The sequence below is a fragment of the Palaemon carinicauda genome, chromosome 37 (genome assembly GCF_036898095.1).
Source record: "Palaemon carinicauda isolate YSFRI2023 chromosome 37, ASM3689809v2, whole genome shotgun sequence".
Lineage (NCBI taxonomy): Eukaryota > Metazoa > Arthropoda > Malacostraca > Decapoda > Palaemonidae > Palaemon > Palaemon carinicauda.
In genome coordinates, this window is record NC_090761.1 from 10063544 (window position 1) to 10089194 (window position 25651).

At 46.4% G+C, this 25651-nt stretch overlaps 1 protein-coding gene across 2 annotated transcripts in view; it reads left to right on the forward strand.

The window, feature by feature from the left end:
• The window catches only part of Wdr37 (WD repeat domain 37), a 660332-nt gene that overhangs the window by 564478 nt on the left and 70203 nt on the right, over positions 1 to 25651 (forward strand). For both annotated transcript variants that reach the window (XM_068360758.1, XM_068360757.1), the window contains exon 6: positions 400 to 572. In XM_068360758.1, the coding sequence (XP_068216859.1) occupies positions 400 to 572 (173 nt within the window). The remainder of the gene's footprint in view (positions 1 to 399; positions 573 to 25651) is intronic.

Consider the following 25651-nt stretch of genomic DNA (forward strand, 5'->3'; position numbering starts at 1 on the left):
GTGGTGTAATTTCAGCATCTTCAAGTTTCCTGTATTTCAATTTCTCAAAATATGATTATCAAGGAAGTAGTGTCTAGAACTTATCCTTTTTATAGCTCCAACTTTTCTTTTTATATACTATTTGTATATATGTATAATGATACTGTTAACTCATTGCATTTTTTAACATAAGGTTTTTTCTGCACTGAATGCATTCTGTACATTTTAAGTAGACAGAATTATCTTTTTTATTTTTTATTAGATGTGTCTGTATTAGAAACATATTGAAATAGTGTGTTACGATGAGATATCCGCTGCTGTTTTTGTAAATAAACCATTTGAAAATTGCATTTCCATCATCTTTTTATTCTGGGTTTTATAAGATTTTGAACCATCTGATTTTAAATTTTGTCATTTCAGATCAGACAGCTTGTATTTGGGGTATAGATGGTGGGCGGAATTTACTCCAGTACACAGGGCATAGTGGGTCAGTTAATTCTGTCAAGTTTCATCCATCACAGGATTTGATCCTCTCAGCCAGTGGAGATCACTCTGCTCACATCTGGCAAGCAGCTATAACACCAGATCAGCTGGTAGGTTCCTGATAATAAGTAATCATGAGCTTTTGTTGTAAAGTCTTTGCCTTCCAATTATATGTTTATGGTAATTTTTATTGTAATGTAATAACTTTTAATTACTTTATCATAACCTCTGCTAGTCCTTATATGTAGTATAATCTAGTCATTCTTGAATTTTATGATACATATACAGTGGATTTCCTCAAAATGGAATAATGCAACTCAGACCAGTTTCTTTACAGAAGGTCATCAACTTACTAACTTAATTGGTTCCAAGGAACTGTTTCTAAGTAAAATTTTGTTAAATTTTGGCCTAGGATAAGCCTAGCTTGAATCCCATGCCTATGATTTCCAGCTACAAAAGTCATCACATAAGTCAGGTTTCATATGAAATAAATATTAGGCTATTACAAATGTTGTCTTGCTTACTGTATTAAATATAATATTGTTTCATTACAGCATTTTGTATTTTATTTATGTTGTTTTCAGTTGGATTTGTGTTAGTATCTCCCCAAATTTTTGTAAGTTGAGGAGCCTCTGTGCTGATGTTTTCTGGTACAGTATAGCACACACCCTATATGTGCCCATATAGTAAAAATTTTCAATATTAATCTTACCCGGTGATCATGTAGCTGCAACTCTGTTGCCCGACAGAAAAAACCTACGGTCGGGATACGCCAGCGATCGCTATACAGGTGGGGGTGTACAACAACAGCGCCATCTGTCGAGTAGGTACTCAGGTACTTCTTGTCAACAAGAACCAATTTTCTCTCTGTCGTGCCACCGGCAAGACCTACTTGATACGCTGTTGTTTCTGGAGTTGATTTTCACGCTATTTGGTGATGTATTCTCTCTAGATATTAGCTTTCGCTGTACAGGAGTTATTATCATTACCTTATCAAGCTTTTTTGATTAGATTTGGATTATTTGTTGACGACTTGGATAGATTTTGGATTCCCCCCTTTGACTAATTCAAGATGTCTGACCATACTCAAGTCCCCAAGTACAGGCAGTGTAGCGCTAGGGACTGTTCTAGGCGTCTTCCGAAGGCCTCTATAGATCCTCACACCGTTTGTTCCAATTGTAGGGGTAAATCCTGTCAATTGGAAGATCGATGTGAGGAATGCGCTGGGCTTTCGGAATTCGATTTTAATGAATTCCTTAAGAATGCACGTAGGCTAGAGAAGGATAGGATCAGGAGGAGTTCGTCTCGCTCTTTTGATTTTTCCTCTCCCCATGCCCCTCAACCTATTCCTTCCCCTGTAGTGGTGACTCCCGACCCTTCTACTAGCTCTCAGCAACCCTCGATGGCGGACATGATGCGTGCCATTCAGGCTCTTGGTGACAGAGTGGAGTCATTAGCTAATGACCGCAATCAACTCTTGGCCGATGTCAAAGAGTTGAAGGAGAAAAGTGCAGTGGGAAGTGTAGTGAGTGCAAGTGCGGTGAAAAGTGTCAGTGTCAGTGTTACGCATGAGGGTGCATCTGTTCGTGCCAGTCGTCCTCCCAGTCCGGGACCTCCTGCAAGCTCCCAAGCCCAGGGGAGAAGCAATGTCGAAGGACCAAAGGGTTCGACAGGCCTTGATCAGCGTACAGATGTACCCTCAGTGGTTGCGGACGTATCTTGCAGAGATCGTCCCATCCACAAACAGACGAGTGAGCCCATTCATTCCTCGTCTGTGGAAGAAGTTTCTCGTCAGAAACGCTGGACCAAGGTCTCAAGACCTCTCAAGCGCAAGGTCCCTTCCGAGCGAGTCCAACGACCCAGGTGTAGCCACTGGGTCAGTTCGGACTCGCCGCAGTCTTCCGAAGACTGCACACCTCCCAAGAGAGGTAGAGTGGTTCCGCAGCAGGCAATCACTCCGTCTGTTGCCGCACCAACCGCTGTAGACCCTAAGTGGTCTATGCTGCAGTTTATGCAGACTCAGCTAGCTTCCTTCATGCAGGAGTATCGTGCTGAGAAGGTTGACACTGCACCTGTTAACCTACAACCTGCCACGGTTGTGCGCTCAGCAGACACTGCGGCTGCCTGCTCCCACACTCCGGCTGTGAGAGCTCCACCACCGATGCGCAGTCGACCCTGCCAGACGCATGTTGACGTTAGCCGACGTGCGGCACCCTCCGTTGACATGCGTGAGCTACCGCATCAGCAGTGGGAAGGTGCTGTCAAGCTGCCGTGTTTTGACGCAATGCGGCAGTCTCCGCAACCCACGGCAGTCCCCACCACGCACCATCACTCCGCTTTTGTTGTTGCCAGCTCTCAGACTGACCAGCAGCGGCATGATGTTGGATCCAGTGCAGCTACGCATGCACCCGTGCTGCCGGATTCAGCCGTTCAGCTTTCTTCTCCTCCTTTGCCGCTTCCTCCTCAGCATTCGGATGAAGGAGTCTCTGATGACGACGAAGCTGCGCATTTGGACGATCAACACTCCGACACAGAGGAACCCAAGACTACGCCTCCCTCCTTAGACTTTAGGAAAGTCCTTGCCCTGTTTAAGGAGTTGTATCCGGACCAGTTTGTGTCTGCAACCCGGCGCTCACCTCCCTCTGAGTTCGCTTTAGGCATGCAGTCAGCAGCTCCTGCCTTTACGAAGCTCGTACTCGCGCGCTCATCCAAGAGAGCTTTAAGGGTACTGGGAGAGTGGTTGCAGTCCAAGAAGCAACTTGGGAAGACATCCTTCATCTTTCCACCGACCAAGCTTGCTTCCAAATCTAGCGTCTGGTATGCCACGGGAGAAGATCTCGGCTTGGGAGTTCCTGCCTCTGCCCAGGGCGACTTCTCAAGTCTGGTAGACTCTCCCCGCAGACTGGCTATGAGACGCTCCAAGATTTGCTGGACCTTTTCGGACATGGACCATCTTTTGAAGGGAGTTTTTCGTGCGTTTGAGATCTTCAACTTCCTGGACTGGTGTTTGGGAGCGTTAAGCAGAAAGACCTCCCATTCGGATAAGGACTCTGCCATGCTCATCATGTCATGCATGGACAAAGCCATTCGGGATGGGTCTGGCGAGCTTGCGGCTTCGTTCGTGTCTGGAGTTCTTAAGAAGCGAGATCACCTTTGCTCCTTCTTGTCGGCGGGGATCACACCATGTCAGAAGTCAGAGTTGATGTTTGCTCCGCTTTCCAAGTGTCTCTTTCCTGAAGAGCTGATCAAGGGGATTGCCGCCTCGTTGATCCAGAAGGATACCCATGACCTGTGGCGTCATCCGCACGTAAAGTCACAGCTTTACCTTCCGTGCCTAGACCTAGGATGGACACACCAGCGTCTAGGTTCATTCCGCCCTTTCGTGGCAGAACCTCCAGCAGAGGAGGTACCCGTGCCGATAGTCAACGTGGCAAAAAGAAGAAGGGTTCCAAGTCCTCAAAAGGCAGAGTCTGACTGCCAACCTCTCCAGACAGCAGTGGGAGCCAGGCTCAAGAACTACTGGCAGGCCTGGGAGAACAGGGGTGCAGACGCACAGTCTGTGAAGTTGCTCAGAGAGGGGTACAGGATTCCATTCTTGGTCAAGCCCCCTCTAGCAACTACTCCCATCGACCTCTCTCCCAGGTACAGAGAGGAGGACAAGAGGCTAGCTTTACAGCAAGAGGTGTCTCTCTTGCTACAAAAGGGAGTGGTAGTCATAGTCCGGGACCATCAATCCCCGGGCTTCTACAACCGTCTCTTCTTAGTAGCGAAGAAGACAGGAGGGTGGAGACCGGTGCTGGACGTCAGTGCTCTAAATGTCTTTGTCACCAAGCAGACGTTCACCATGGAGACGACGAAGTCGGTGCTAGCATCGGTCAGGAAGGAAGACTGGATGGTCTCGTTGGACCTAAAGGACGCGTACTTTCACGTCCCCGTCCATCCAGACTCCCAACCTTTCCTAAGGTTCGTCTTTGGGAAGGTCGTTTACCAGTTCCAAGCCCTGTGCTTTGGCCTAAGCACGGCACCTCTAGTGTTTACCAAACTGATGAGGAATATTGCCAAATTCCTGCATTTGGCAGACATCAGAGCCTCCCTCTATTTGGACGACTGGCTTTTAAGAGCTCCGTCAAGTCGTCGCTGTCTGGAGAATCTCAAATGGACTATGGATCTGACCAAGGAATTGGGTCTCCTGGTCAATATAGAAAAGTCCCAACTCGTCCCATCCCAAACTATAGTCTATCTAGGTATGGAGATTCAGAGTCGAGCTTTTCGGGCTTTTCCGTCGGCCCCCAGAATCAGTCAAGCCCAAGAATGCATCCAGAGCATGCTGAAAAGGAACCGATGTTCAGTCAGACAGTGGATGAGTCTAATAGGGACGCTTTCATCGCTGGACCAGTTCATCGCGTTAGGGAGACTCCACCTCCGACCCCTTCAGTATCACCTAGCTGCTCACTGGAGAAAGGACATGACGCTAGAAGCGGTCTCAGTTCCTATATCTGAAGAGATGAAGTCTGCACTGACTTGGTGGAAGAACAGCATTCTTCTCAAGGAAGGTCTACCACTGGCTGTTCTGACCCCCGACCACCTTCTCTTCTCGGACGCATCGGACACGGGCTGGGGTGCGACACTGGACTGTCGGGAATGCTCGGGCACGTGGAATCCGGATCAAAGAGCACTACACATCAACTGCAAGGAGCTACTGGCAGTTCATCTGGCCTTGAGAAGCTTCAAGTCCCTCCTTCTAGGCAAGGTGGTGGAGGTGAACTCCGACAACACTACAGCCTTGGCGTACATCTCCAAGCAAGGAGGGACTCATTCGAGGAAGTTGTTCGAGATCGCAAGGGACCTCCTCACCTGGTCAAGAGATCGAAAGATATCGCTTGTAACGAGGTTCATTCAAGGCGACATGAATGTCATGGCAGACCGCCTCAGCCGGAAGGGTCAGGTCATCCCTACAGAGTGGACCCTTCACAAGAATGTTTGCAGCAGACTATGGGCCCTGTGGGGTCAGCCCACCATAGATCTGTTCGCTACCTCGATGACCAAGAGGCTCCCAAATTATTGCTCACCGATTCCGGACCCAGCAGCAGTTCACGTAGATGCCTTTCTTCTGGATTGGTCCCATCTAGACCTGTATGCGTTCCCCCCGTTCAAGATTGTCAACAAGGTACTGCAGAAGTTCGCCTCTCACGAAGGGACACGGTTGACGTTGGTTGCTCCCCTCTGGCCCGCGAGAGAATGGTTCACCGAGGTACTGCAATGGCTAGTAGACGTTCCCAGGACTCTTCCTCTAAGAGTGGACCTTCTGCGTCAGCCGCACGTAAAGAAGGTACACCCAAGCCTCCACGCTCTTCGTCTGACTGCCTTCAGACTATCGAAAGACTCTCAAGAGCTAGAGGCTTTTCGAAGGAGGCAGCCAGAGCGATTGCCAGAGCAAGGAGGACATCCACTCTCAAGGTCTACCAGTCAAAATGGGAAGTCTTCCGAAGCTGGTGCAAGGCGAATTCAGTTTCCTCAACCAGTACCTCTGTAACGCAGATAGCTGACTTCCTTTTACACCTAAGGAATGTAAGATCCCTATCAGCTCCTACGATCAAAGGTTACAGAAGCATGTTGGCAGCAGTCTTCCGCCACAGAGGCTGAGATCTTTCCACCAACAAAGATCTACAGGACCTCCTTAAGTCTTTTGAGACCTCAAACGAGCGTCGGTTAGCCACACCAGGTTGGAACTTAGACGTGGTTTTAAGGTTCCTGATGTCAGCAAGGTTCGAACCGCTTCAATCAGCCTCTTTTAAAGATCTCACTTTGAAGACTCTTTTCCTCGTTTGCTTAGCAACAGCTAAAAGAGTCAGTGAGATACACGCCTTCAGCAGGAACATAGGTTTTACATCTAAAACGGCTACATGTTCCTTACAGCTTGGTTTTTTAGCTAAAAACGAGCTCCCTTCTCGTCCTTGGCCCAAATCGTTCGAGATTCCAAGCCTGTCCAGTTTGGTTGGAAACGAACAAGAGAGAGTACTATGCCCAGTAAGAGCTCTTAAGTACTATTTAAGACGTACAAAGCCATTACGAGGACAATCAGAAGCTTTATGGTGTTCTATTAAGAAACCTTCTTTACCGATGTCGAAGAACGCAGTTTCTTATTACATCAGACTTTTGATTAGAGAAGCCCATTCTCATCTGAATGAGGAAGACCATGCTTTGCTGAAGGTAAGGACACATGAAGTCAGAGCTGTCGCTACTTCAGTGGCCTTCAAACAGAACCGTTCTCTGCAGAGTGTAATGGATGCAACCTATTGGAGAAGCAAGTCAGTGTTCGCATCATTTTACCTTAAAGATGTCCAGTCTCTTTACGAGAACTGCTACACCCTGGGACCATTCGTAGCAGCGAGTGCAGTAGTAGGTGAGGGCTCAACCACTACATTCCCATAATCCCATAACCTTTTTTAATCTTTCTCTTGAAATGCTTTTTATTGTTGTTTTTGGGTTGTACGGAAGGCTAAGAAGCCTTTCGCATCCTGGTTGATTTGGCGGGTGGTCAAATTCTTTCTTGAGAAGCGCCTAGATTAGAGGTTGTGATGAGGTCCTTTAGTATGGGTTGCAGCCCTTCATACTTCAGCACCTAGGAGTCGCTCAGCATCCTAAGAGGATCGCGAGACTCAGTAAGGAAGACGTACTTAAAAAGGCAGAGTAATGGTTCAAGTCGACTTCCTTACCAGGTACTTATTAATTTTATGTTTGTTATTTTGAATAACTGCTAAAATGAAATACGGGATACTTAGCTTCTTATGTTAACATGTATGCTGGTCTCCACCCACCCCCCTGGGTGTGAATCAGCTACATGATCACCGGGTAAGATTAATATTGAAAAATGTTATTTTTCTTAGTAAAATAAATTTTTGAATATACTTACCCGGTGATCATGAATTTAAGGACCCTCCCTTCCTCCCCATAGAGACCCAGTGGACCGAGGAGAAAATTGGTTCTTGTTGACAAGAAGTACCTGAGTACCTACTCGACAGATGGCGCTGTTGTTGTACACCCCCACCTGTATAGCGATCGCTGGCGTATCCCGACCGTAGGTTTTTTCTGTCGGGCAACAGAGTTGCAGCTACATGATCACCGGGTAAGTATATTCAAAAATTTATTTTACTAAGGAAAATAACATTTTTCATCACTCTGAACAATATATCGGTGGAGATCTTTTGAATTCCTCCAATCATTCCCAAAGTTTATATTACCTACAAAATTTTGTAAACCGAATGACTTAAGCTCTCTTTAATTTAAGTAAAACTTGGAAATCAAATTGCCTGAATTTACATATAAAAATCAGGCCATATATCAGTTTAGTGAGATTGGTGTTACTGTATGAACATGAGGCATGGTATGACAATGAAACAATATCCTACAGATTTAGTAGATTTGAGAACAAAGCCCTCAGAAGAATATTGGGAGCTAAATGGCAGGTCAGGATTAGAAATTAAACTATGAGAGAGTAGTCGAATGCCATATGAGGATGAGATTGGGGTGAGGAGGTAGATGGAGATAGTTTGGACATGCTCTTTGCACTCCCCAAGAGAGATTAGTTCAAGCTTTCAACTGGGCTCCATAATTCACTAGAAGAGTTGGAAGACCCAGTCCTACATGGCTGAGAACTCTGAAGCATGAAGTAGATGATGAATGGAAAAGTACTGATTTAAAACCTCAAGATAGAGACGACTGGCGAAATCTAACCGAGGCCTTTTGCGTCAATAGGCATAGGAGGAAATGATGATGATAATTTATAGTACTCTGGCTGTTGTTTACATTTTTGCCAAGAATGAATTATTATGAAGACATTTTGTTACAACTCCCGAATTATGTTTTATTTTTGTACTTTCTTAAACAGAATCACAGTTTATTTTATAAAGATCAAAACATAAATATCTTAATAATAATTGTTTCTTTTAGGAAATATGAAATATCCTTTGGTAGCATGCTTTAATCAGATGATTTGGAATAAGCGTAAACAATGGAAAAGATTATTATTCGCTTTGTTTTTATTTACAAATACGATACTAAAATTTGAATATTACATCCATTTTAATTGGATATAGTTAAGTGAAACAACAGTTTAATAAAAATCTGGTTTACTTTAAATATAGCTGTGAATTTTTACCATAATGAATGGATATACTGTACAGTGTACAACGAGAGCTGTGTGGAGGGAGAGGGAAGTGGTGCGAAGCAACCCCAGTGCAAAGAAGCCAGGCTATTTGAAATCATCATGGTGCAAGATTTTTTAGAATGAATATTTGATTTTTTATTAACTAGGTACTGTATTACGGTTTTCTCTGTCACATATAAATGAAGTCGCGTTCAATGCGGGCTGACTCTATATATATATATATATACATCATACAGGCGGCTTCTCCGATGTTGGTTGCATCTCATATGTCTTGAGCCGCGGTGAAAACGATGTGGGCCAAGTGTGTGTGCGTGGCCGTTGCAAAGCCACGACCACCCAAAACAATATACCCAGCTACTGGCATTCTGTCGTTTCCTCCACCCTTCTTCATCTCTTTCTCACCATCATCATCACCACCAGCAAGTCCTGAGGCGACAGCACCGTGGGTGAAGGGGGCAGGCCTGGATAGCTGGAAGCCCTTAGCCCACGACTGCACTCAGGCGGCGAGTCTTAAGATTCAGTCGCTCTCTGGTGACGGTGCCGTGACACCAGAGTTCGGCAGCTGGACCCGTGACTGGGCTGGCCTATTGAGGACACCGCAGCCCACCCCACATGGGGAGGCCCCTAGAAAAGGTGGGGTAAACATCGGACACGGCAAACCCGTCTGGTCAGCTCACCGCGGCTGGCGGACATCCCACTAATGCGGTCGAAATAACAAGAAAATAATATTAACCTTAGGTGCGTGGAACATCCGCACCCTCCAAGACGTGACGAACACCAACCGCCCGGAACGACGTACAGCCCTCGTCTGCAAGGAGCTAGCCCGCTTCAATGTTGATGTGGCGGCTCTTAGCGAGACCAGACTACCCGAAGAGGGCAACATTAGGGAAGCTGGAACAGGCTACACCATCTTCTGGAAAGGCAAGGCCCTAGAGGAGCCTCGCATCCACGGTGTTGGCTTCGCCATCCGTTCCCAGCTAGTGCAGCAGCACAACCTCGCTCCCAAGGCCATCAGTGAGCGCCTGATGACTGTCCGCATCCCCATCACGCGGGACAGACATCTCACCCTGATCTCTGTCTACGCCCCGACTATGACCTCAACCGATGATAACAAAGCTGCCTTCTACACCCAGCTCGACCGCACCATCCAGGCAGTGCCCGCCAATGACAAGCTCGTTGTGCTTGGCGACTTTAATGCCCGAGTAGGCAAAGACCATCGCCTGTGGGAGGGAATCATCGGCTGCCATGGCATTGGAAATTGCAACGCCAATGGCCAACTCCTACTGGGTCTGTGTGCAGAACACCAACTTGTGGTAACCAACACCATCTTCCAGTTACCAAAGCGACAAAAGACCACATGGAGACACCCACGGTCTAAGCACTGGCACACCCTGGACTACGTCCTGACCAGAGCCAGAGACCGAGGAGACGTCCGCATCACCCGATCCATGCCCGGAGCGGACGACTGCTGGACGGACCACAGACTCCTCATCTCCCGAATCTCCGTGACGACCCTACGACCACCCAGAAGGGCACCTGACAGCGTACCACACCAACGCTTTGATTGTAGTAAGCTCCGCAACCCACAGGTGGCACAGAACTACAAGGAGGCCTGCGAACAATACCTCGCAGACCCTGTGGGTCAGGCCACTGTTGAGCACCACTGGACCACCCTCAGAAACGCCATGGCCCATGCCGCGGAGGAAACACTAGGCTACACCACCAAGAAACGGCAGGATTGGTTTGATGAGAATGATGCTACCATCTCTCTTCTCATTGAAACCAAACGACAAGCACGCCTGACTTTGGAAAACCAACCAACAGCAGCTAACAAATGTGCTCACAAGGTGGCTGAAGCTGGTTGCCAAAGAGGTATCCGTGAAGCCCAGAACACCTGGTGGCAAAGAAAAGCTGCAGAAATACAGAGTTTCGCTGACCAACGTGACCTGCGCAGCTTCTATGCAGCAACAAAGGAAATATTCGGTCCCACACGGTCATCAGTGGGCAGCCTGAAGGACGCGGATGGGGCCACGACCATCACCGACAGCGAGGGCATCCTGGCCAGGTGGAGGTCTCACTTTGAGAACCTCCTCAATGACCAAGCAGACACCCCAGACGATCTCCTGCGAATGACCCCACAGCATCCCGTCCGTCACTGGATGGCACTACCACCCTCCATCCATGACTTCAACAAGGCCCTGCAGCGCATGAAGCCCGGCAAAGCCCCAGGGCCAGACAACATCCCGTTGGAGCTCCTCACTCACGGTGGCCCCGGCTTGAGGAACCTTTTGATGCTCCTTATACTGAAAATATGGGAGACCAAGACCCCCCCCCCAGTGACTTCCGCGATGCAAACATCATTACCATCTTCAAGAAGGGAGACAGGGAGAACTGTAACAACTACCGGGGAATATCACTACTAAGCATCGCGAGTAAGATTTTCGCTCGGATTCTCCTTGACCGCCTCCTTATTCTCGCAGAAGACGTCCTGCCAGAGTCCCAGTGCGGCTTTCGACCTTCCCGCGGGACCATATACATGATCTTCTGTGCGCGACAACTACAAGAGAAGAGCCTCGAACAACAACAGCCCATAATGTTCATCTTCTGGGATCTGAAAAAGGCCTTCGACAAAGTACCTCGACCTGCCATGTGGGCTGTCCTCAAAAGGTATGGCTGCCCACCCAATTTTGTCAAGCTGGTGCGTGCCCTCCATGACGGAATGGTTGGGAGAGTCTGCCACCAGAACTCTCTTTCAGACCCATTCCCCATCAACGGCGGCCTGAAGCAGGGCTGTGTTCTGGCCCCGACGTGTTTCTCGCTATACACCGCAGCAATGCTCAACGAGATTCCCCCAGACACACCCTCAGTCGACCTACGTTTCCGCATGGATGGAGGCGCTTTCAACCTCGCTAGTCTCCGCGCCAGAACCAAGACCACCTTGTGTGCAGTGCGAGAACTGCAGTATGCTGACGACAATGCCACCCCAGGTCAGACGGCAGAGGACCTGCAGTCGTTAGCTGATGCATACAACTCTGCCTACGAACGTTTTGGGATGCATGTCAACACAGACAAAACCAAGACCCTCGTCCAACATCCACCAGGACTGATGCTCCCAAACTTCAATACCACAGTGAATGACCAACCGTTAAAACAGGTGGACCAGTTCTCCTACCTAGGGAGCATCCTAACATCAGCTCCCACAAGCAAAAAGGACGTGGAGAACAGGATCAGGGCAGCCCACTCCGCCTTTGGCCGACTCAACTGCCGCGTATTCAACAACCACGCACTGACAATGACCACCAAAATAATGGTGTTCAGGGCAGTAGTCCTCTCCACGCTCCTCTATGCATGTGAAACATGGACGCTATATAGAAACGATCTTAAAAACCTAGAACGCTTCCAACAAATGAAACTGAGGCAGATCTTGAAAATCCCCTGGGAGAGCCACACCACCAACATTGAAGTCTTAGAACGTGCCTCGCTGACCAGCGTGGAGGCCACCATCATCCACCACCGCCTCCGCTGGATAGGACAGGTGCATAGGATGGATCCATCTAGGCTCCCAAAGAAAATATTCTACGGAGAACTGACCCAGGGCACCAGACCACGAGGAGCCCCGAAAATGCGCTATAAAGATCAACTAAAGCGCACCCTGGCTCTAACTGACATCGATCTTTCCTCATGGGAAGAAACAGCCAGGGACAGGAAAACCTGGAGGAGTACAGTACACCATGGCACCGTGGACTTCGAGGAGAGGAGGAGACAAAATGAGGAGGCTAGGAGGAGAAGAAGGAGAGAGCGATTAGAACAGCCCCGCCCACCACCTACCCTCCCTTGTGAACACTGTCCGCGACTCTTCCACCACAGACTAGGACTTAACAGCCACATCAGACATAAGCACCCACCCCACAGATAGGAGGCTGATGGCTAACGACAGAACCCAATACTCGGACACGAGTGGGTGCCGACGACATCATACATATACCAAAGGCACTTCCCCCAATTTTGGGGGGTAGCCGACATCAACAAATGAAACAAAACAAAAAAGGGGACCTCTACTCTCTACTTTCCTCCAGCCTAACCAGGGACTCAACCGAGTTCAGCTGGTACTGCTAGGGTGCCACAGCCCAACCTCCCACATTATCCACCACAGATGAAGCTTCATAATGCTGAATCCCCTACTGCTGCTACCTCCGCGGTCATCTAAGGCACCGGAGGAAACAGCAGGGCCTACTGGAACTGCGTCACAATCGCTCGCCATTCATTCCTATTTCTAGCACGCTCTCTTGCCTCTCTCACATCTATCCTCCTATCACCCAGAGCTTTCTTCACACCATCCATCCACCCAAACCTTGGCCTTCCTCTTGTACTTCTCCCATCAACTCTTGCATTCATCACCTTCTTTAGCAGACAGCCATTTTCCATTCTCTCAACATGGCCAAACCACCTCAACACATTCATATCCACTCTAGCCGCTAACTCATTTCTTACAACCGTTCTCACCCTCACCACTTCGTTCCTAACCCTATCTACTCGAGATACACCAGCCATACTCCTTAGACACTTCATCTCAAACACATTCAATTTTATGAATAGAACTTACCTGGCAGTTATATATACATAGCTAATAATCTCTATTTCGGCAGAATTTTTCTAAACGAGGCAACCGCCTTGTGGTGGTTGGGTGGTAACACCCGTTAAAGGGTGGTAGGAGGAATCATTCCCGTTTTCTGTTCTTCAGTTCATCTCTGCCGGCCGGATCGACAACACGTTGGTCCGTCATTAAGAGTTTTTCTTCGCTTTCCCTGCTCGGTGTACCAGTCTGCTTTTTTGGTGAAGTACTCTGATTTGGGGTTTTGGCGATCGTGTTTTTTGTTTTCTCTTAGCTTTTTTGCTGTTTTTCATTATGAGTGAAAAGAGTCATTACCGTATCTGTGCGAATGAGGAATGTAAGGTGAGACTACCGAAAATGGCGGTAGACCCTCACACCGTTTGTTCTAATTGTAGGGGTTTTGTTTGTGCCCTTGATAATAGGTGCGGGGAATGTAAGGTTTTGGATGAGAAAGATTGGTTAATTATGAAGCGCTATGTGCGTAAGCTAGAGCTCGATAGAGTTAGGAGAGCTTCTAGGTCTAAGTCTAAGTCTGTTAGTGGTAAGGAAGACGAACTTAGTGTAGATTTATCTATTGAACCTATAATTGATTCCTCTTTGGAAGTTGATCCTTCCCTTGAGGTAGTAACTCCTGCACCTCCTACAGGTTCCGTATCTACGGATGACCCTCGGTACACTAGCCTGGCGGCCGAGTTGAAGGCCATTAAAGAACAACTGGAGGCCTTTAAAGGTAAGGAAAGTGAAAGTGCTTGTGTTAGTGCAGTAGAGGTGGCGACTGACCGAACCTGTCATTACCCTAGGCCTAGACCTCTACCAAGCTCCCAGGACCAAGGGAGAAGGTACGTCGATGACCGAAAGGGGGTGAGAGGTACGTACCCTCGGTCAGCCGTCGCCTCAGACAGTCCTGTTGTCGATTCCCAGGCTGCTCTTGACCGTCACGGGAAAGACGTGTCGAATGTGTTGTTTTCTTCTCCGAATTCGTCCAGACGTAAATGGAAGTTTGAAGCTTCAAGACCTACTAAGAGGAGATGGAACCGCGACGAACGGTCTCGTTCTTTCTCTCCCGGTTCTAGCAGTTATGAACCTTGTCCGTCGGAGGATGATTTCGACTCCGTGCCTGTGAAAAGGGCGAAGCCTACTGCCGAAGATCCTCCCCCTTCTACGAGTGTTATTCGTCAGCCCTCCCCTTCGGGGCCGCAAGACCCAGCTGATGTTGCTAAATCCTTTATGTCTGTCATGCAGGAACAACTTTTGACTTTAGTGCAAGCCTTTAGCCGCCCTCACGCCCAGTCTGACAGACGTAAAGACGACTCGTTACCGATTAAGAAGTCTGCTTCTAAGAGAGAACGGAGTTCTTCTTTAAAGAAAACTTCTCCCTCTCTACGCCAGGATGAGGAGTGTGTGCTTTCGCCAGGCGATACTTCTTCTCGATACCAGGACGATACGGTTTCTCGTTCTCGATACCGGGACGATACCTTATCGAACGATGCTGCTTCTCGTTCTCGATGCCAAGACGATACCTCCTCCCGTTCACGATACCAGCACGATACCTCCTCTCGTTCGCTTCGCCACGACGATACCTCCTCTCGTTCGCTTCGCCACGACGATATCTCCTCTCGTTCACGACGCCACGACGATACCGACCCTAGTTCTCGACGCCACGACGATACCGCCTCTCGTTCACGACGCCACGACGATACCGCCTCTCGTTCTCGCCGCCACGACGATACCGCCTCTCGCTCTCGACATCAGAACGACTCTGCCTCTCGTTCTCGGTCCCAGGGCGATACCACCCTGCCTCTTCGGGACGATACTGCCTCTCGTCCCAAGGATTCTTCTAGCGCTGGACTCCAGGAGGCAACCCGTCTTTTGCAGGATGATGCCTTTGATTTGCCCTTGTCGGGTTCTAAGGATCCTTCTTCTCTTTCGAAGGATATTGCAGATGTGGATCAGGACCTCGAGGATGTTTCTGATGACGATGATAATCCTGCCGACGCTGCGGGAGATTACAAAGTTCTCTCTCGCTCCCTTCTTGAACTTTTTGGAGAGGAATTCCAACCTGCTGCCCCTCAATCTCCTCAGTCCCAATTTAACAGAAAGAAGGCCAAGAAACAGTCGGCCTTCATCAAGATGAAACTGTCTATCTCCGCAAAGAAGGCTCTCACGAAGATTGATGACTGGATGAAGGAGCGGAGACAAACAGTTAAGACTTCCTTCTCGTTTCCACCAGCTCGTCTTGCTTCAAAAGCGGGTATGTGGTATGCAACTGGAGAACCTTTGGGTCTGGGAGTGCCTTCCTCCTCCAAGGGTGACTTCTCTGGTTTAGTGGACTCTGCTAGAAGGCATGCTCTCAACTCAGCCAAGGTCATGTGGTCGATGTCGGAGCTGGATCATCTCGTCAAAGGTATTTTCAGAGCCTTTGAGGTTTTTAGTTAACTAGACTGGTCGCTTGGGACTCTCGCAAGGAAAACTGACCAGATGGAAGGATCTAGGGACCTTACCAGTATTATGTCCTGTATGGATAAGGCCCTCAGAGATGGGGCGAATGAGTTGGCGGCGCTGTTCTCATCTGGGGTCCTAAAGAAGAGAGCTCTGCTTTGCTCTTTTGCTTCTAGGTCTGTTACCACTGCACAAAAGTCTGAGCTTCTTTACGCCCCCCTCTCTCAACATCTTTTTCCCGAGTCCCTGGTTAATGACATTACGCTTTCTCTGGCCCAAAAAGCCACCCAAGACCTTTTATCTCGTTCTGCTCGTAAGCCCTTGGCAGCCCCTCCTTCTTCTTCGAAACGGGAGGAAAGGAGATTCCAGCAGCCCTTTCGGGGCAGGACTACTTCAAGACCAGATTTTAGAGGGAGAAGGCAAGAATCAGGACCAAGATCTACCAGGGGTTCTTTCAGACCTCGCTCCAGAAAATGAAGTTCGTCTCCTCCAGACAGTAGGCGCAAGACTGTCAGGTTTTTGGCAGTCTTGGAAGAGGAGAGGGGCGGACACCTGGTCCCTCTCAGTCATCAAGGAAGGATACAAGATCCCCTTTCTGAAAAAACCTCCTCTCGCAGATGCTCCGCTGGCCTTGGTAGCCCGGTACTCAGACCCGGGGAAACAGAAGGCCCTAATAGACCTTGTCGACCAAATGCTAGACAAGGGGGCGATAGAACCGGTTCGGGATACAGTATATCCTCCCCGGGCTTTTACAATCGCCTGTTTCTGGTCCCCAAGAACTCGGGCGGATGGAGACCCGTCCTGGATGTCAGCGCTCTCAACGTATTTGTGGAGAAGACAAAGTTCTCCATGGAGACGACTCAGTCGGTGCTGGCGTCAGTACGTCCAGGGGACTGGATGGTGTCCCTCGACTTGCAGGACGCGTATTTCCATGTCCCCATCCATCCGACTTCAAGGAAGTACCTGAGATTTGTAATGCAGGGCAAGTGCTTCCAATTCAGAGCTCTTTGCTTCGGTCTCAGCACGGCTCCTCAAGTCTTCACCAGGATAATGGCGAATGTGTCAGGTTGGCTGCATCAGGAGGGGATAGGGATATCCTTCTATCTGGACGATTGGCTGATTCGTTCACGATCGAGGGAGAAATGTCTGGAGGATTTACGGAAGACTTTTATGATGGCTCAAGATCTAGGCCTGGTCATCAACAGGGAGAAGTCTCAGATCAGACCGAATCAGACTATTCTCTATTTGGGGATAGTTCTGAATTCAGTTCTTTTTCGGGCTTCTCCCTCTCAGGAAAAAGACCAAGTGTCTCGTAAAATTCAGAACTTTAATGGACAAGAAGAGGTGCACAGCGAAGGAGTGGATGAGTTTGCTGGGGACTCTATCCTCCCTCGAACAGTTTGTCTCTCTGGGGAGACTCCACCTAGGCCTCTTCAGCACTTTCTTTCGAAGACGTGGAACAGAAAGATGCAGGAAGACTCCTTTTCCTTCCCCATTCCAACAGAAGTCAAGAATCTTCTGAAGTGGTGGCTGGACCCAACCTTGTTAGGGGAAGGGATCTCCTTACACAAGAAGAACCCAGACCTAGTGTTGTTTTCAGATGCATCAGAGTCAGGCTGGGGGGCAACACTAGGAAGCAAGGAGGTCTCAGGCTATTGGGAAGGAATTCAGTTGGGATGGCACATCAACAACAAGGAGCTGATGGCCATTTTTCTGGGGCTAAAGGCCTTCAAGGACTTGGTGTCTGGGAAGATTGTGGAGGTCAACTCAGACAACACCACAGCTCTTGCTTACATCAGGAAGCAAGGAGGGACTCACTCTCTGTCTCTGTTCGAGACAGCAAGAGAGCTCCTTCTTTGGGCAAAGGAGAACAGGATAAACCTGCTGACGAGGTTTGTTCAGGGACAGAAGAATGTGAGGGCGGACATGCTCAGCAGGAAAGGGCAGGTCCTTCCCACAGAATGGACCCTCAACCAACAGGTCTGTCAGAGTCTCTGGAGGCTGTGGGGGAGACCCCTCATCGATCTTTTCGCCTCCAACTTATCCAAGAGGATCCCCATCTATTGCTCCCTAGTTCCGGACAAGGAGGCAATAGCAGTAGACGCCTTTTTGATGGATTGGACGGGGATGGACACTTATGCTTTTCCCCCGTTCAAGATCATCAATCTGGTAGTCAGGAAATTCGCCCTCCTCGATTCGGGACGGATGATCCTGATAGCTCCGTTCTGGCCGATGAGGGAATGGTTCACGGAGGTGGTGGACTTGTTGATGGACTTTCCAAGAAGCCTCCCTGCAAGTCCAAATCTGCTCAGACAACCCCACTTCGAGAGATATCATCAAAACCCCCTCGCTCTCAATCTGACTGCCTTCAGACTATCGAGAAGCTCGTCAGATCGAGAGGCTTTTCAGCGCAAGCTGCGAAAGCTATCGCCAGAGCGAGGAGGGTCTCTTCGCAGAGGGTCTACCAGTCCAAGTGGGAGACTTTTAGAGCTTGGTGTAGGAAGCACAAGATTTCCTCATCCACTACCTCTGTGAGCCAGATTGCAGATTTCTTGTTGTACCTCAGGCAGGACGCTAAGCTAGCTGTGTCCACTATCAAGGGGTACAAAAGTATGCTCTCTTCCGTCTGTCGGCATAGAGGCTTGGACTTGTCTTGCGATAAGGACTTACATGACCTCTTGAAGTCTTTTGAGACGACCAAGCAGACCCAGTTAAAGCCCCCTTCTTGGAACCTTGATGTGGTTCTTAAATTTCTGTGCACCAAGAGATTTGAGCCCATCTCACAGGCTCCCCTTAGGGAGGTTACCAAGAAGACCCTCTTTCTTTTGGCCTTAGCAACAGCTAAAAGAGTTAGTGAAGTCCATGCAATTGAAAAACAGGTAGGCTTCAATCTGAATGGGGCAGTTTGTGCCTTGAGATTAGACTTTCTCGCTAAGAACGAGAACCCTTCTAAGCCCTGGCCGAGGACCTTTGAGGTTCCTAACTTGACCAACCTAGTGGGTCAAGAGCAAGAGAGGCTTCTCTGTCCAGTACGAGCCCTCAAGACCTACTTGTCTCGCACGAAAAGTGTGAGAGGCTCTTCTAGCTCCCTGTGGTGTTCTGTGAAAGATCCTCAGAAGCCCCTTTCCAAGAACGCTTTGTCCTTTTTCCTGAGGGAAGTGATAAGAGAAGCGCATCGCTTGTGTGAGGAGGAACACTTCGGACGTTTAAAAGTGCAAGCTCACGAAGTGAGGGCCATTGCGACCTCGCTTGCTTACCGCAAGAACATGTCGCTCCGTCAAATTATGGATGCGACATTCTGGAGGAGCAACTCTGTGTTCGCCTCTCATTACCTCAGAGAGGTGAGGGTGGATTATGAGAAATGTTATACCTTGGGCCCATACGTAGCTACAGCTTCTGTATTAGGCAAAGGAGTTACTACCTCCCCTCAACCTTAGTTTTGTTTACTTGTGCATAGGTAGGTGTATTTTTATTGGTTGTCTGAGGACTTCGACTTGTGTACAGTCACCTCAGTCTAGTTAGATAATTTTTATCTACTTTGCAAATGTTAGGTGGTTGGTTTGGTAAGGTTGCAGTTTTTATTTTGGGCAATAGGTAGTCCTGAAGTCTAGTCAGATTGTTGGTCTCACCCCGTTGACAGACTCGATTGAGTGTTTTCAGCACTGCAGGTCACATCCTGGCTGACACTCCTAAGGGAAAGCGACTCAAGAGGCAGGAACCTTTGAAGTCAGCTACCTTAGCAGGTAAGGAATCAAGGTGTTTATTTATCCTACAGCTTTTTTGGTTGTTTCCCCTACGATGTTTACTGTCTATCACCCTCCTCCAAGTGTGTTAATCAGCTATGTATATATAACTGCCAGGTAAGTTCTATTCATAAAAATGGAGTTTTTATGATAAAACAAAGTTTTATGAATACTTACCTGGCAGTTATATATACATTCGAAGGCCCACCCACCTCCCCTCAGGAGACAGGTCGGGCATAGATGAACTGAAGAACAGAAAACGGGAATGATTCCTCCTACCACCCTTTAACGGGTGTTACCACCCAACCACCACAAGGCGGTTGCCTCGTTTAGAAAAATTCTGCCGAAATAGAGATTATTAGCTATGTATATATAACTGCCAGGTAAGTATTCATAAAACTTTGTTTTATCATAAAAACTCCATTTTCTGTCTCTCCATCACTTTCATTCCCCACAACTCTAATCCATACATCACAGTTGGTACAATCACTTTCTCATATAGAACTCTCTTTACATTCATGCCCAACCCTCTATTTATTACTACTCCCTTAACTGCCCCCAACACTTTGCAACCTTCATTCACTCTCTGACGTACATCTGCTTCCACTCCACCATTTGCTGCAACAACAGACCCCAAGTACTTAAACTGATCCACCTCCTCAAGTAACTCTCCATTCAACATGACATTCATCCTTGCACCACCTTCCCTTCTCGTACATCTCATAACCTTACTCTTACCCACATTAACTCTCAACTTCCTTCTCTCACACACCCTTCCAAATTCTGTCACTAGTCGGTCAAGCTTCTCTTCTGTGTCTGTTACCAGTACAGTATCATCCACAAACAACAACTGATTTACCTCCCATTCATGGTCATTCTCGCCTACCAGTTTAAGTCCTCGTCCAAGCACTCGAGCATTCACCTCTCTCACCACTCCATCAACGTACAAGTTAAACAACCACGGCGACATCACACATTCCTGTCTCAGCCCCACTCTCACCAGAAACCAATCACTCACTTCATATCCTATTCTAACACATGCTTTACTATCTTTGTAGAAACTTTTCACTGCCTGCAACAACCTTCCACCAACTCCATATAACCTCATCACATTCCACATTGCTTCCCTATCAACTCTATCATATGCTTTCTCCAGATCCATAAACGCAACATACACCACCTTACCTTTTGCTAAATATTTCTCGCATATCTGCCTAACTGTAAAAATCTGATTCATACGACCCCTACCTCTTCTAAAACCACCCTGTACTTCCAAGATTGCATTCTCTGTTTTATCCTTAATCCTATTAATCAGTACTCTACCATACACTTTTCCAACTACACTCAACAAACTAATACCTCTTGAATTACAACACTCATGCACATCTCCCTTACCCTTATATAGTGGTACAATACATGCACAAACCCAATCTACTGGTACCACTGTCAACACAAAACACATATTTAACAATCTCACCAACCATTCAAGTACAGTCACACCCCCTTCCTTCAACATCTCAGCTTTCACACCATCCATACCAGATGCTTTTCCTACTCTCGTTTCATCTAGTGCTCTCCTCACTTCCTCTATTGTAATCTCTCTCTCATTCTCATCTCCCATCACTGGCACCTCAACACCCGGAACAGCAATTATATCTGCCTCCCTATTATCCTCAACATTCAGCAAACTTTCAAAATATTCCGCCCACCTTTTCCTTGCCTCCTCTCCTTTTAACAACCTTCCATTTCCATCTTTCACTGTCTCTTCAATTCTTGCGCCAGCCTTCCTTACTCTCTTCACTTCTTTCTAAAACTACTTCTTATTCTCTTCATATGACTGACCCAATCCCTGACCCCCACCTCAGGTCAGCTGCCCTCTTTGCCTCACGTACCTTGCGCTTTACTTCCACATTTTTCTCTCTATATTTTTCATACTTCTCTATACTTTTACTCTGCAGCCATTCTTCAAAAGCCCTCTTTTTCTCTTCCACTTTTACCTTCATTCCTTCATTCCACCATTCACTGCCCTCCCTCATGCTGCCTCCAACAACCTTCTTGCCACATACATCACTTGCAATCCCAACAAAATTTTCTGTTACTAACTTCCACTCCTCCTCTAAATTACCAATTTCTCTTACTCTCACCTCGTCATATGCCATTTTCAACCTTTCCTGATATTTACTTTTTACCCCCGGTTTTATTAGCTCTTCAACCCTCACTAGCTCCCTTTTACATCCACCTACTCTATTCCCCCACTCTTTTGCTACAACTAATTTTCCTTCCACCAAAGAATGATCAGACATACCATTAGCCATACCCCTAAACACGTGCACGTCTTTCAATCTTCCAAACATTCTTTTAGTTATCAACACATAATCCATTAATGCCCTTTCTACTACTCTTCCATTTGCCACTCTTACCCATGTATACTTATTTTTATCTTTCTTTTTAAAAAAGCTAGCACTTATTACCATCTCTTGTTCAACACACTTATCTACCAGTCTCTCACCACTCTCATTTTCACCTGGTACGCCATACTTCCCAATGACTCCTTCTACCTCTCCAGCGCCCACTCTAGCATTTAAGTCACCCATGACAACTACATAATTCCTTCTACACATATACATATATATATATATATATATATATATATATATATATATATATATATATCTATCTATATATATATATCTATCTATGTATCTATCTATCTATATATATATATATATATATATATATATATATATATATATATATATATATACATATATACAGTGATACCTCAGTACTCGACCATAATCCGTTCGGGATCAGTGTTCGACCTCCGATTTGTTCGAGTACCGAAACCTTTTTTCCCATAAGAAATAATGGTATTTATTTTTATACGTCCTACGCACTCCAAAATGCCCAAAATATTAATAAAACGTGTACCTAAACAATAATTATTTAAATGTGTACGAAATTGGTCGGAAAACTATATAAAACAATTTTAAACCATTTACTGTACAGTACATACCTTTGAGCAGCGGTTCGATGGCATACAGGAATGGATGTGGAGAGGATGGAAGGGGGAGGTTACTGCTTGGAAGGAGAGTCCCCTTCCATGATGTGGCTGGGTAGTTCTCCTTCAGGGGTTTTTTCTCTCTGCAGTAGAAGGTAGGGCATATCTCCTTCAGGGGTTTTTTCTCTTCTGTATCTCTTCTTTGGAGGGGAATCAGGCTGGGATGTAGCAGCTCTCTTTTCTTTTGTGAAAAACATGTCAATTGTCAGCTGCTTCTTTCTCTTCTGCACTATTCTTCTAAAGTGAGACATAACATTATCATTAAAGATGTTCACTGCCCGGTTTGCTACTGCTGTTTCTGGGTGATATTTTTCCACAAAAGCCTGCAACTCTCCCCACTTCGAACAAATGTCATTTATCACTGAACTCGGAACCTCCTCTCTTACATCCTCATCTTCTGAGGATTCCAGCTCCCCAATCAAATCCTGCTGCTGTTGTTGTTGCAGGTGCAACAATTCTTCAACGGTCAACTCAGTAGAGTGGCTATCAACAAGTTCATCAATGTCTTCCCTGTTGACCTCAAGCCCCATACTCCTGCCCATGCCAACAATTTCATCAACGACAACAGTGTCCTCAGAAATAACAGTAGCAGTGCTTGAACCCGCCTCTGATTGGAAACCCTCAAATTCCCTCTCTGTTACACATGATGGCCACAGCTTTCGCCAGGCAGAGTTCAATGTCCTATAGGTTACACCACGCCAAGCTTGGTCAATCATGTTCACACACAGTTGAGGATGCTGAAGTGATCCTTCCAGAATTCCTTTAAGGTCAACTGTGTATCACTAGTCACTTCAAAACACTTTCGGAAAAGGGCCTTGGTATACAGTTGTTTAAAGTTTGAAATGACCTGTTGGTCCATGGGCTGGAGTATGGGAGTAGTATTGGGGAGCAGGAATTTAATCTTGATAAAACTGTACTCTTCTTTTAAGTCTTCCTCTAGACCTGGAGGGTGTACAGGAGCATTGTCCATCACCAGAAGACAGTTCAATGGCAAGTTCTTTTCAGTCAGGTATGCCTTAACCTGGGGGGCAAACGCTTCGTTGATCCACTCACTAAAGAATTGTCTTGTGACCCAAGATTTAGTGTTAGCGCGCCACATAACTGATAGTGCACTTTTCAAGATATTGTTTCTTTTGAAGACCCGGGGGTTGTCCGAGTGGTACACTAACAAGGGTTTAATCTTGCAATCGCCACTAGCATTGGCGCACAGCAGCAACGTCAGTCTATCTTTCATTGGCTTGTGACCTGGCATCTTCGTCTCGTCCTTGGTAATGTAGGTATTGGCTGGCATTTTCTTCCAAAATAACCCGGTCTCATCGCAATTGAAGACTTGCTGCGGGATCAAATTTTGTTCCTTAATGTATCGATCGAATTCGCCAACGTATTTTTCAGCTGCCGCCTGATCCGAACTGGCTGCCTCCCCATGCCTAGTCACACGGTGAATACCAGTTCTGTTCCAGAATTTCTCGAACCAGCCCCTGCTTGCTTTAAAAGTAAATGACGAATCACTTTCACTAGTACTGGCACTTTTCTTCACCAATTCTTCATAAATATGAAGAGCTTTCTCGCAAATGAAAGCTTCACTTATACTTTCCCCGGCCAACTGTTTTTCTTTAATAAATATAAGGAGCAACTTTTCCATTTCCTCAATTACTTGTGGCTTTTGCTTACTAATTGCTGTCACTCCCTGTACAACATTAGCTTTCTTTATCACTTCCTTATTTTTCAAAAAGGTCGAAATGGTCGACTTCGCCATGCCATACTGTAAGGCTAGATCAGACACTCGTACACCATTCTCGTATTTCGCAATAATTTCCTTCTTCAACTCGATCGTTGTTCTCACTGTTTTCCTCTTATCCTTCCCCTTATCACTAACTTTCTTGGGGCCCATTATTATCGGCAAAAGAAGACAATAAAACGCACTAAATCACAATAGATTCTCAACATGTGTTGTCGGACTGACGCTCTCTCTTGAAATGATGCTACCCGACCAAGCGAGAGTAGCCGAGATTGCCGCTCATCTCACTCGGCCACGCGTTCGGCTGTTCGAGTTCCGATTTTTTGTTCGAACACCGCAGCAAAAATTACTCGAATTTTTTGGTCGAACTCCGATTTGTTCGAATTTAGAGTCGTTCGACTACCGAGGTATCACTGTATATGAATATATATATGCATATATATACCGTATATATATATGTGTGTGTGTATATGTGTATGCATATGTATATGTACGTATATATATATATATATATATATATATATATATATATATATATATATGATGAGTTTAGTAATTTAATGAAATTTGTATTGGAATCAGCACAAGAGGTAGTAGGAAAAGTACCTAAACAAAAGGAAGGAAAACTGTCAGAAAAGACCAATAAGCTAATAAAGAAAAGATTGGAAATGAGGGTAAAATCTAAGAGAGATGAAATAGGATTAGCAGAACTATACAAAACAATAAACAAACTAAGAACTCTAAGACATTTGTAAACACAATCAGACCAAAATTGTGGAATCACCAAAGGAAAGAAGTATCAAATTGATGACAAGAAGACTTGGAACAAGACGCCAACAGATGTTTACTTTAAAAGATGAGAATGGAAATATTATGAACAATAGAGATGGAGTGATAAAAATTGCAGAGCACTTTTATACAATGCTATACAATAGTGATATAAGAAATAAATTTGCCATTAGAAATAATGAAATACCAAAGCTGGTACCAAAAGTAAAATAGAAGTAAAGAAAGTATTAAAAGGTACAAAAACAGGCAAAGTAGCAGGAGATCATGACCTAAAATGATTTGATAATAGATAGAGGAGATTTCAAAATAGTACAACTGGCTGAACTTTTCACAAATTGTCTGCAGAATAATGCTCTGTACAAACAGCTCGGAAAAATCCATCATTATACTAATTCACAAAAAGGGAGACTCAAAATACCTGAAAAATTACCCTCCAGTAAGTTTACATAGATCATATTAGGCCGAATAGAAAGACAGCTAGACTTTAATCAACCAAGAGAACAGGCAGGCTTTAAAAGTGGGTATTCAACAATGACCATAACCAATAATTAACCAGCTAATGGAAAAATCAACAGAGTATGACAAACTGCTATGTATAGCATATATGGACTATGAGAAAACTTTTGATTTTAAATGGCAA